Source organism: Brachionichthys hirsutus, chromosome 8 (assembly GCF_040956055.1).
Source record: "Brachionichthys hirsutus isolate HB-005 chromosome 8, CSIRO-AGI_Bhir_v1, whole genome shotgun sequence".
NCBI classification, from domain to species: Eukaryota; Metazoa; Chordata; class Actinopteri; order Lophiiformes; family Brachionichthyidae; genus Brachionichthys; species Brachionichthys hirsutus.
Genome location: NC_090904.1, coordinates 14,100,835 through 14,114,384, shown reverse-complemented (window position 1 = coordinate 14,114,384; position 13,550 = coordinate 14,100,835). Strand labels below are relative to the sequence as shown.

General features: G+C 43.5%; 1 protein-coding gene across 2 annotated transcripts in view; it reads left to right on the top strand.

Annotated features, from left to right (window-relative positions):
- The first annotated feature begins 2,434 nt into the window (after window positions 1–2,434).
- celf4 (CUGBP, Elav-like family member 4) overlaps window positions 2,435–13,550 on the top strand; it is a 66,426-nt gene continuing 55,310 nt past the window's right edge. Inside the window, exon 1 of one of the 2 annotated variants that reach the window (XM_068742268.1) lies at window positions 2,435–2,711. In XM_068742268.1, coding sequence (XP_068598369.1) covers window positions 2,435–2,711 — 277 coding nt within the window. The remainder of the gene's footprint in view (window positions 2,712–13,550) is intronic. The other variant, XM_068742269.1, reaches the window with a different exon arrangement.

Here is a 13,550-nt window from a genome sequence, read left to right as displayed (position 1 = left end):
AAATGAACCGCATCATATCGAGGGACTACTGTATAGCTCATTGCCAAAAAATGAAAACAAATAGGTCAACATTACGAGCTTCGGGTGTCGCTGCCGTTGGTCTGTGAGGTCCCACTGAAGACGCTGAAGCGTAACTGGAGTGCTCGAGCAGTTCATTTTTACTCATCATTGGCGAATGGCTCGATGCCTCATGGCCTGCGTGCCCGACACTTTACCCTAATAAGATCAGAATATATTATCATGTAAAGGAGCTGTATTATGGGCCTTCCAAATATTCAGCATGGTCATACACCCGGATTAAACATGTATGAAATACAGCCCACAGGTTTTACTGTACTTAATATATGAATTGATTTATTTGGTCGTAATTCTAATAATGCAGTGTGAATAATGCATGTGTGATTTAGTGCTCGGCTTCATGAACAGTGCTTGAGCCTCTTTGTTTCTTTGCTGATCATTTATATATATAATCTGGATATAAATAGAACTCATCATTTGCGCGTCTTGAACCAGGGTGTTACAGTTGTCCTTTGGGAATGGAGATAAACAACATTAACACACCCCAAAGCAGTAAATCAGATTAATCACTGACAGGTTAAGTCATCATTCAGGCTAGCATGAATAGAATTAATATCTGAGTATTAAAAAATATATATGTTTCTTTGATTATGAATGGCATTTTAAGAATGAGCGTTTAAAGCTACAGTCACTCCACTTGCTTCCTGTGTAGGTCACGCTGTTTGGAGCTGTGTGAACTCACCGATTAGAAACAAAGCGGTGTCACTGTCCGGGGTCAAACATTAAAGATCATTCTTGTCCCTCAGCGAGATGATAGAAAATGTCATATTTGAAATCGTAACAAAAAAAGTACATGCGTTTTCCTTCTTATTTCATCAGGATTACTCTTTGAGTTTCTTTCTTCTTCACACAAACGACCTTTACTGATGTAAAACTATTTCACACCTTCCCCTCTGAGAGGTATTTAATATCACAATCTAACTCAATCAGACTCCAATATTCATAAATCAAAAATAAGAGTGTAACAAAGGCCACCCTGCATTTGATTAACAAATAATTGGCCGACTGAGTTAAAATTGATTATATGCGTATGAATATTGGGTGTCCTTCCTAATGATCCAACCCTATAGAGACGTGTGCTATACGTTTATGCTTGTGATCGCTATTGAAAAGCATGAATTTCAGTACATCTTGTGAATCTGTGCCTCTCCCGTGTGATTTTTTCTTTTGCATGTTTCTGCATCCATCCATGTGCCCCCTTTCTACGCCACTCGGCGGTGCTCACAGACTTTCCCTCGATATCAAACCATCTAATCCGGAATGGCAGCGGCATCTCACAATACGCTTTCTCAACGGTGTTAAACCTGCTTTTATTCTTGCCGACAAAAGCGCCATCGGAACAGGCGGAAGAGTCCTCCAGCAGTGAAATGAAGTTTTGCCCGTGCATGGGACCGCATTTCAGCACCGCGGAGCTGTCCACCGTCCAGGCGCGAGGAGGCGGCGGCGGCGGGTTGCTGCTGCAATAAGATAATATTAAACATGTTTGAAGCACAAGATCAAACCTCCTGGGAGCGACCGACGCCTCTTTCTATCAGATTCCATCTAAACGACCCGTTCTTTTTGCATAAATCGGAAAATGTTAGGTGTGAATTGCTGTTTAAATGCATTTTAGGTCAATTAATAAGGAGAGCGCGCATGTCAATCACGAAGTAAAACAGATCGAGTTCGTGGACGCGCAGTTATTTGCTGTGAGGAGGAGCACAAAGGAGCGTATTCTCTATATTTCTCTATTTATAGACCCTCTCCCCTCGGCGGAATGTACCATTCGGTGTTCGCGCACGAAAAGGGGGGGCGAGACGCTCCGGCTACGGGACATATGCCGCGTTTCTAGCGGCCCCGTTGTGTCCAAGCCTCCCCGCTACTCCGGCAGGCATTGAACCAGCCCTGTCCGTTTAAACCGAGAAGACACCCATCCTGACTCTTCAATGCAAAAAAAAATAAAAGGGTGCCAAGAAGCTTGGACGAGGGAACGTGGGTGTAAATAGACAGTGAACGCTCTTGGTCGCTCTCTCTCTCTCTCTCTCTCTCTCTCTCTCTTCTCTCTCCCTCCCCCTTCTCTCTGTCTCTCTGTCTCTCTTTTATGAAATCAATGAACGAGTTATTAGGTAGGACATAAATATAAGGAATCAAAGCCTCCACGGGACCAACGACTTTGCGCGCTTTTGATATGCGTCTTCGCCAAACGCTACATGTGTTTTCCCATCAGTGTAAAGATTGGCTTTGATAGGACGACCGTGGAATCAGCTCCAGCGCAGCTCGGTCTCGGAACCACGTTTTGACCAAGACTTCCAGCAGCTTTTTTTTTTTGTAACCTTTAACGATTCTCCACATCCCAAACTCATTGGCCGGTCCGAAGATGGCAACTTTAACCAACGGGCAGGTGGACGGCACGGTGCACGGTGTCGGTGTGGTCTCCGTGAGCACGAACGGGCTCGTGAACGGATTTAGTCACAGCCACAGCCCGGTGGGCTGCCCGGCGACCATCCCCATGAAGGACCACGATGCCATCAAACTGTTCATCGGCCAGATCCCCCGCAACCTGGATGAGAAGGACCTCCGGCCCCTGTTCGAGGAGTTCGGCAAGATCTACGAGCTCACTGTGCTGAAGGACCGCTTCACGGGCATGCACAAAGGTGGGTGATGCCCCCCCCCCCCCCCCCGCTGGACACAACTATGACTCTATGCCGGTTTGTGTCGGGGTGAGATCGATCACAGGTTGAGTAGGGATTTTAAATCACGCAGGATTTGGGTATAGAAACGCGCGATCGTTGGATAAATGGGCAGATTTCCTGAATGACTTCATGCGTGTTGTTTGCGTTTGATTCTTGGAACCAAAAAGGGATATTTATTGATTGATTTATTATTTTTGTTCGTACTTGAGATCGCTTCTCTAATTCAGTGCACCGTACTTCACTGAGCAAACCCGAGCATGAGCGTGTCACGAATTGGGAGTCACGACAGCATGAATTTATAGGATGATGTTTAGGAGGAGCGACGCGCACGGGAGAGGAGCGACGTGCACGGGAAGTCTTCACACACCGAGTCCGGCGGTTGTAAATGTGCGTCCATTCACGACGGCGCTAAAAGCAGACAATTAAACCCACCTTTGGGTTTGCAATAGCGGGGAGGCTGTGCTTGAGAGCCCCCAGTACGGTGCACTGTGTTTGCATTGATGTGCGTGCGTGCGTGCGAGTGCGTGTGTGCGCGCGCGTCCACACGTGTGCAACACAAAAGCTATACGCGCGTAAAGATTTTCAAATATTGATTCGATTTATTCCTCCTTAGAAAAAATTCTAGACTACAATATAGGAATTAAAATTTCACTCAAATATTCTAATTCAAATTAATTTTGAATTCCTAACCATGAAGTTGACACGTTTTTCCCAGAGTGTATTTGTTATAACTTTTCCAAGTTGTGAAAACGTGAACAGACACACACACACAGCAGTAGCGCCTTGATGGGGGGGGGGGGGGGGGGGGGGGGGTGATGGTTCCTTTATTTGTACTTTCTTCTCTCTGAGGAACAGCCATTCTCTGAAAATCCCCATCCAATGAGAGGTCAGTAATCTGCTCTATCTGCAGGACATCTCCAAGGGGAGCAAAGTATAATAGGAATGAGCAATCACTTTCTGAAGCCCTCCTTGCTCCCCATCCAGAGGTCTTCCTGCACTATGTAAACAATGTGTGACCTGCACTATATGCCTAGAAATGATGATGCTGTAGAATGCATTTCAGAGGGTGGAAAGGTGGAGAATGAGATGAGGTTATCTTTTATTAATAGTCCAGCTGTATTAGCGACTCCCTGTTGCACGGTTAATCACCGGTGGCCCCAGAACTATAGGCACGGCTCACCAGTTGATTCAAAGAACTGTCTCCTCACCACGATATACGGTTCTGCTTCCCGGGCTGGGCCCCTGCTTTCATTAGCGAGCCCCCCGCTGCGTTCCTATTTTAACCAGCTAGAGGCACTAGCTCCTTCCTGGCTCGACCAGCTCACGGCTCCCTGGTAGCTGCTTGGAGGCCACGTTGTCTCCACAGACTCCTATCACCTTTCTATATAAGAATTCCAAATTAGCAGTAAAAGACAGCATGCCCCACAAGTAACGGGCAAGTGACTGGCTGTGTGCGCTGCCGTCCTGCTGCTTTTATTGATGTCGACACAGCATTACACGAATCAGGTATAGGAGCCTATAAGATATCCCAGTTTGAGACTAAACTAAATACATTTACAAGCAGTTAATATTTTGCTGACTCTGAGTCTATCCAACTGTCTGTGTTATATCACTAGCAGTCTTAAGTTGAAAAAAATATTCAACCTAAATAATGAGCATTGAGATTTTCATTTTTCCACCTTCAAATTAGTTCAGGCTGACTGTTACAAATGAGATCCTTTAAACTCACCAGTCCCATTTTGATGGTTTATAAAATGTTTCATTGTGATTTATTTATGAAGGTGTTGTGATCCTTTACTTCCCGGTCCTCTCCTTTCCCCCCCTCATCTCCTTCAATCTGTTTGCATTGCTGATATCGAGCACGAGAGTCAGCAAAGACGTGATGACCCTTTAAGAAGTGAAATGCCCAAATGGAGTGAATTCAACAGAACTGGCCACCAGAAAGCACCTCTAGGTTTCAGTTTTCCTCTCCTATCTCATGTCCTCATTAACCCTTTATTTTCATATTTGACACACATGGCCTTTCAGGATTTTGAGACTTCTACTTCAGAAGTTTAATCCCCCCCCCCCCCCCATGAAAAAGCTGATAGATACAAGCAAACACATGCATCTGCATTTTCCATGATAAAAAAATCCAGATTTTGCAAAAGTTACATAAATTAGAGTACTTATATAAAAATGTATGGGTTTGTTTGACATATTTGTCAGAAGGTTGCATTAAGACCTTATTTTCCAAATATTTGTGTTCTGACGATTATTTCACGGGGCGGGCTTTAAAGTGTTATTTCCTCTTAATCCCTCTCCATGTACCCTCACGGACGTGTTGTATGCTCAGTGACAGTGCGTCATATCGGATAATGGCTGTGGTATTGCACAGCCTCAGCTTGCTTCAGAGATTTTACAGCTAGATGATGAACTGCCATATCCTTTTATAATTTTCTCCCACCTCTGCTTTTTTCCCTAAATTCTAAACCTCTCTCTCTTGCTAACTGTCATCTCTAACAATGTAATGCCTCATCTGGGGATGCTGTTGCATTCATTTAACTTCGCCCAAAGAGACATGGCACTTATACAAAGCAATGTGCATGGTTTCCAACTAGATAATGCAGCTCTGTTTTCTGCTACGGCAAGTAATAAAAGTCCCCCCCCCCCCCCCCTGTTCTGCTGTACATCAACACACCAAAAGAAACAGCTTTTGCTATGGTAATGCTATACATCCGAAGAAAGAGACCCCTATTATATCCAGCGGCTGTGATACCATTGCCATAACCCTCCCCATAATGACTCCATGTATCACTTGTAATCTAGTCTTTAGGATTGTGTCCCCTTGGAATGGAGGGGTTGAGGAAGGGAGGATGGGACGGGGGTCTGAGGAGGCTGGGAACAGGCGCAGGGACACCGGTGCAGGCCTACATTCTCCCAATGATTTTATTTCTCTCCCCTCTGCAACCGAGCCATGCTAATAGAGGCCATTTATAATGGTCACCGGCTGCTGCTGCTACCCAGCACAACAGGGCTGAGAGGCATGGCTAGCACAAAGAGCCAGCCCTTTCTCTCTCCGTCCTCCCTGGCAATGCAGCTTGGGTGGTGGGGAGAAGGTCTAGCGGGTGCCAGCGCTTTTCATCAGCCTGATTCCATCGAATAATCACAGAGGCAATTGAGCTGTGATGATATAGGAAGACATTTAATAAATGAAGTTGTTATCTATTGTTTATCGCTGTCAAATCTTACAGCGGCATTGTAATACAGGCCAAACCGTAATTATCTCCAGCTTTGTTTTTTCCCAAGCAAATGCAAATGGCACCTTCATCAAGTTTGTTTTAACTGCTGTTTTTTTTCATTTGGCTGAAGCAGCTGCAAAGCCAAGGAGTGGCTCAAAGTCAGAGCAGGTGTTGAAATGTCTTTCAGATTTGGGCCAAAGGCTCCATTTGGACCTCGGGAATGGTGTAAGCAAAATGACACGGGTCTTCGGTTCAGGCCATCATGCTTTCTAAAGAAGAAATGTAATGATTAATGCTAATACCTCAGCTGATGAGCTTCACCGTAATGTGATATCAAGGTATGAGAAAAGGATGACATGAGGTTTAAAGTGTTTGAAATCAAACAAGAGGAAGTCCAATGTAAAGCCCACCAGTAAGAGTCATCAATCCTGCAGATGGTTTATGCTCCAGACGGGGGCTATAATCTGTGGAGGTCATAAAGGGAGCGTTTGTTCCCTCTGAACTCCTATGGTTTTGATATGTCTATCCTTTAAAATGAATGTGTTGGGGGGGACGGGGGGGTCAGGTTCATGACGGATCTCCAGTCTCGTCTTGTTTGGGAAATCGTGATGGCAAAAACGCCATCCTGGTTTTTATTGCAGGCAATTAGGTGTTACAGGTTGCCATTACAAGAATACCTTCTCTGGAAAAAAGAATGATCAAACCAAATTTGGCTTTCAACAAAGAGAACGTGCGTGTGTGTGTGTGTGTGTGCGTGCGTGCGTGCTTGCGTTTCTGTGTGTGTTTTAGTCCTGCAGGTCTGCTTTAATGCAGATGGCGTTCCAGCCGAAAAATTTCACTCTTGTTGCATCATCCTTTCTGTGGGATCTTTCTCTCTCCTCCGCATTTGGTTTAGTGTGTGTGTGTGTGTGTGTGTGTGTGTGCTTGTTTATGTGCTTCTCCCTCCCCCCCCAGACCAGAATGCTCCACTCATCTCAGCTCAGAATGCGCGCTCATTCCTCACATTTTGTCTGTTTCAGGCGCGTCGTAATCGATTTTGAGTGTTTTGTCAGGAAGAACGGCAGCATGTGTCACAGAGGAGGTCACTTCTTACCAAATGCGCTTGACTGCAGCACCACCACACCGCACTCCACCACCCCTGTCCTGGCAGAGCCCATAACCGCCAAGCAACAAGAGGGAAAGAAGAGGCGGAGACAGAGGAGGCAATACAGTGAGGCTAATTTGTCAGGAGGGCCGTTGTCAAGGCTGCACTGCCTCTGTTGTCTATTATTATTGGAGGGGACTGTCCGATTGGGACTGGCTGATGGCCGAGCAGGGAGCCAGTTAGTCACAGTGAGAGATGGCCGCACCGAGCCAAAAGAGGGTGTGCTCACGGAGCCCCTGCAAGGGGTGACATGCTAACAGGAGCTCTGAAGTCAAGGGGCCCATCAGGAGGGCGGAGCCCCCCCGGCTCATCCGACTACAGAAGTCCTCTCAGTAAAAAGTCTGACCTTAAAGACAGGGGTCATGTGAAGGGATGAGCGCACCTATGTGCTGTGGGATGAAATGCATTCAGCACAACTTGCAAAGATGAGTAAGCATATACAGAATAAAGCGTGTGGTAGTTTATGGAGTATCAAGGATGTGTATCAGACACAAGCTTCACCCAGGCGGAGTATTCCCTCCAGTTTCACCCACAGTTTCCATTCTCGTTTACACGCAACACCTGGAAACAGCATGGAAACATTTGTCGGGAACATGGGTCCATTTATCTTTTTTTTGCAAATGGAAAATGTGTTTCAGAAAAGTCAGCATTCTCTCTCCACCTGGGCAGATGCTTCCCAAAATGTAATCACCTGTTCCGATCCTAACAGACGGACAAGCAGACAAACGGATCTCTGGACCTCCCGGCCGCAGACGAGAGCTGCGTTATTGCTGTAAACAGACATTTACAGAGATTTCATTTCCATCACAGTAAAGTTGTGTTGATAGTCCAGGAACATGTGTGTCCATTATCGCAGGGTAAAAGGGTCCAGTCAGCATTTATCACTGTGTTGGTGTCTAGTTAATGTTTCCACATGGAAAAGGTATGCTGCTGATCTCAGAGATAGATTGATAGAGAGTTTATATAAAATACTTTTTGGCATATTCTCCTTGCTAAGTTATTGTAGTTTGTGTTAAATTTCTAAATGACACCTTAGGCCTCTTCAATCGTTTAGCTACGCTTAATGCAGCTTCCAACGCCCCCCTCCTGCTTCAGATACCGGCCAGTCCAGGAGACGGCGAATGCAATACTTTGGAAATGTTGGAAAGTCTTACATGTTCTCTCAGAGCTGCGCCTTTGTCCTGCTGATGATTTCACGGCTAATAATAGAGCTTCCTGTGGGGAAGTGTCCTGCATTTTTAAAATATTTTTTAATGAGCTTTAAAAATGCACTGCATTTCACTGCATAGGTTAGAGGATGATTAATAATATAATGATAAATATAAATACATTCCGGTTGTCTCATCCCCACAGTGAACACCCTCAGTTTGTTCTGCATGTGTTCAGCACACTGTGTATCCAATTTATCCCTCTGTGTGGATATGCTTTTTGTGCGTGTGTGGGTGTTGTGTGATTGTGTTGAAGAATATGCATATGCATGTACCAAATATCACCCCCTAAGAAAGAAAGGATCTCCTCGTAAACTTTTAATGTTTAATTCAATTATATCTCAGGAACAAACCTCACTTGAACCCTCCACCTGTAAACAAAAAAGGCCCGGGCAGCATGCTACAGAATCATGATGCAAAACCGAACTGAAGGTTGTCACGGCGATCCTGACTGCGACCCATTAAAGAGCAACTGGTGGGAAAATATCCTTTTAGATATTCTGCTCCAAATATCTTTAATCTCCTTCAAAGGCCATCAGATTAAATCTTTTTTACATTTTTCTCAAGGTCAAATGATGCATTAATGTCATAAAATAATTCAATTATTGCATTAATACCTTGTAAAAAACAACAAAAAGACACATGTCCTTCCAATGACCTCTTTAGCTGCTACACAATTGGCTCATACACAACAAACAAATCATCTGGCTCTGGAGATTTATGGTTATAGAAAGTTGAATTGATGCTTATTCTAAATTGCTAAACATAACTCGAAGTGGCATATCTGGGTCTGCCTGCTGGGACACCCCAAAGCAGGGATTACATGAGCTGTGTTCTATTTGTCCCCGACAGAAAGCACGTCAAAGCCCGGCAAGCACGTGCGTTCTGTGAGAGCAGACGGACACTTAGCCTTCCCCACAGTCTTGGATGGCGTGAGACGAGTCCCGGGTTTGAGTGTCCCCGATTCAATTAGCTTTCTTCCCATCTCCGTTCATGCTTATTTCATACCACCCAATTAAAAATGCATCACGTCGACTTGTAAAAGGAAGGTGGGAATGGAGGTTAGGGCTTTTCAAAGATCTCTCTCAATTATTCAAGGCCAAGTTTCATTCTGGAAATGGAGGAGGGATCAATAAGTTATGCAGAAGTTTTACTAGGGTTCAGGAACTGAATGTAATGCCAGATGTTCTGATGAAACCAGCACAGAAAGTCAACCGTAAAGTAAATATCAGTTTGTCGAGGATTGATATTTAAAACCCTGCTTCTCAGCTAGAAGATGGATGTCTGAAGTTAGCAAGCTTAGTAAGTGCTCCATTTTAAATTTGTGAAATATAATTAGCTGACACCGTTATGGATGACATAAATCATCTGATCAGCTTATAATTTATTTGGTGCATTACCCACTGGGTCCATATCATTCTATTTTCATTTCCCAAAAACTGCAGATTCTTTCCTTTTGCTTTCAGATATTATCATTCAAATCATATTGGCATCACACTGAGGGAAAGCACATCAAGGCTTTATCCTATCCTACTGGTTGGAGAGTAGATAGACCAAAACATATCACTGCAGAAGGAGATGGTGCAAGAGCGCGTAAAACGACAAGGAGCTCAAGACAGAGGGAGAGAGGGAAGGAAAATTAGAGAGACGTTGAAACAGGGATGATGTAAGAGAATGCATGAAAAGAGGAAAAGAGTGTAGAATGGGAGGGGGAGTGCACACAAAGACAGACAGAGCATATCAAGAGGCAGTGTGAGAAGAAGAAAAAGGGAGAGCAGGGATTGAAAATAGAGGTGCAAACTAAAAATGGAGGCACGGCGGGATCGTTCAATGACAGGCGCAGAGTGAGCGAAGCAAGTGAAAGGAAGAGGGAATGGGCTGACAAGAAAAGACTGTAAAGCAAAAAAGGGGAAATGACAGACAAAGCTAGAAGAAGAAAGAGTGAGGCAGTCCCTGAGACAGATGTCGCCGTCGCTGGCCCCGGCAGATTGATAGCTTCTGGCCCAGTTCCATGCCAGGCTTCGACCCCTCTGTCCTCTGCTGTAATTTATAGGCTGCGTTTTACCAGACCACTCTGTGGTCATAATAGCCCAAGAAGGGAGAGTGACCTTCCTGGGATGGAGCAGAATCCGACCCCTGTGGCTCCGAAGCCACCCCAAGGGTGGCGCTCCTCATATTAGGAGGATCTGTGCAAGCATGTTAGGTTTTCATGCAGAGCTGTCAAGCAAGTTTTCTGCTCCCTCACTTTCCTTGTGATTTCAGATTCATTACTCATGGATTTATTTTGACAATGCAGGATTGTAGTGTTGAGGTTCTTGTGTGAGAACTGATGAGTGAGCATGAGAAGAATGGCTCCACGCTGGATATCAGTGCCGTCACAATGCTGTCAGCACGCAGCAGCTGGGAGCTGGAATATCTCTGATACCTGGAGTTCCAGATTTTATCCTGGAAAGTCTTGACAAAGTCTGTCCCTGATCTCACACCTTTTAAAGATCAGATTTTCATTGACTTTGTTTTGACTTTGGAAATTAAAGTAACCTGATTAGTTATTGATGCTTAAAGAGCAATGATTGTTTGTACAATGTGAAATAATATGATGGCCTCCAACACAGATACTGTGCTCTGGTTTATATGCATAGTAGACATAGAAGTAGGAGCAAAATACATTTAAAATATGTTTAACATATATTTATAGGACTCAAACATCAGATAAATAGCTTTTATTTCAGATTAATGATAAAGCTGCATTAAGATGTTTAAAGATGGCTGATTGTAAATATTTTACACACAGGTAGAAGCTTAATCCATGCATACCGTAATACATCCTGGTTGATTGATTGATGTTGTAAATACTGAGAATAACTAGTAATATAGAATTACATGGATTACAGTAAATGTACTTTACTACTGAACAAATAATCAGATTTATATATAAAATAAAATTCTAACATATAATTGGCTCACAAAAGTAGGCGGGGTAAGTGAGCTGTGAATACAGTTTTTTTTCTACGAATGAAATGAAATTCATAGCACAATTATCTGAACTGACACACAGAGAGCAAAACCTTTTCTGAAGTCTGCAAGTCCCACCATACTCACCACTTCTGAACCCCACAGAAGAGTTATTTTCGGCCTGGCGGTGGAAGGTGTACGACCGGCAGCCCAATGTGCTCATGCCTCTTATGCAGGCGATGGAAGCAGCATGTGATGAACTTGAAGTGGGTGCGATTCAGCGATGGGTAAGACACTCAATGTGCTTCTTCCCTCGATGTCTGGCAAGGGAAGATATTACCTGTGATGTGCACAAGGCATTGTAGCCAGACCCAGCTGTGCAGCAAGATGCTGCCTCATTATTTTTCTTGCCTCATTTTTATATATATATGCAGAAAATTGCAGGAAATAATTTGCAGTATGTAGCGCCACCCTGCAAATTATTTTCTGCAATTTGCTTCTTCAGTTAAATTTATTTTTATGAACAGCTTACTAAAGACGAGAGTGCTTTCATTATGCCCAAAAGTGTAGAGTTGGTTAGACAAAAACTTTATTTTATTTTGATAATGCTTTATGTTTTGGTTGCAGCGCTTCATTTTGCAGGATACTGTATATGAGATATGTTGCCATTTGAGTGTGTGCTTTTGTGAATTGTGTTTTTGATAAAAGGAGCCTAGGTAGTTCTCAAAATTGTGCTTCAGCAATTGGGGGGAAAACTTTAATGAATGGCAGCTGCATTTGAGCAGGTTTATCACAGAGAAGACTGTCGACCTCCAAAGCACATAAAAATCTCTGCAGTTTTCTGTGAGGAGAAAAATTAATCTGTTGACAAAATGAATTCAAATTTCACAGAATTTTCTACAAAACAAAACAAAAAGACGATATTGCCGGGATGATGAATGAATCACATCCATTAAACTTCATCGGAATGTGTTGGCCTTCTGGACTTTGAATTTCTTCAAAAGTTTAATCCACTTTCTCAGAGAATTTTGATAAATGTATGTAAATAAATGTAGTAATGTGATCATTTTTTCAGGTTAACTAGTTTTGAATGTCATTTTTAGAATATTTCTAGTTTATTATTATAAATTTGTCTTTCTTATTTCAACTCTCCTTCACTCTGAGAGCTGGCCCTGTTTCTGATGGAATGGTTAGTCACTACTTTAATAAAACAGGGATTAGTTTTGTGAAAGCATAGAAGAAGTTTGAATTATGGTTATTTTTTCAAGTCAATACGGCGATGTGTGTTTCCGGAGTGTGAGCTCAGCTTGCTGGCCGTGGGCTCAGCTGGGTTTCTGCTTGGCCATTCCGACTGTTACCTCAGTGCACAAATCAGTCCAGGGAATGATCTGGACAGAATGTCTTCAGCAAATTATTACAGATTTGCAATTTAATGGCTTCTGGGGTCCCACCCAGCTCCACACAGCTTCCCAATGAAACAGGGCTCATTAGTTTGGTCCTTTAATCACAGAACAGGAGATGGGAATCCTGGCAAAACCTATAGCCTGCATACGCGTTTCACTTAGTGTGGAATGATTACACAGGGTTTATAGATAGAGATGGAGTCTGTGCATGCACATGAGCTTGTGTGTGTGTGTGTGTGTACCGTGAGGACAGGCCAGCCAAAAGCAATAGCAATAAATTTAGTATAAATTAAAGCTAACATAAATCCACTTAAAAAAACAACGGTGGAGGTTATGTTGAAGTTCGACTTTTAAAACTATCAGGCTGTGTGTTGATGTGACTCTCCCTGATGCACACCAGTAAACAGATCTGTTACGGACTAGGACTGGTAAAACAGTCAGGCAAATAATCAAAGTGTATTGTCCCGTCTTGGATTTACAAGATTTCATGTTCAAGCATACAAAAAAGCTTGGGTTTTAGATTATATCTGTGCTATACTGTTTGCAGCAGACAAGGGTCCAGCTTTTCAAAGCGTGTTTAAGCAAGTCTTTTCCCACGGCTATCACTGCTCTGATTAATGTGCCATCAATGCAAAATGTAAAAACGATCATTCCAATCTGCCTTTCAATGTCCTGACTTGTCCAAGAAGAAGCCAAGCTTTCTAAATGAGCTGGATAAGAGTGACTGCCAAAGGGGATGAATATATATAATTATCTGTGGCTGGAGCGCCAACAAAGGGACTTTAAAAATCAACGTCCTGCGCCAAAGACTTCATTAGTCTGACAACAACAAAATTATCCCTCAACTTGCAGTTGGAGAGACACAGGTATCC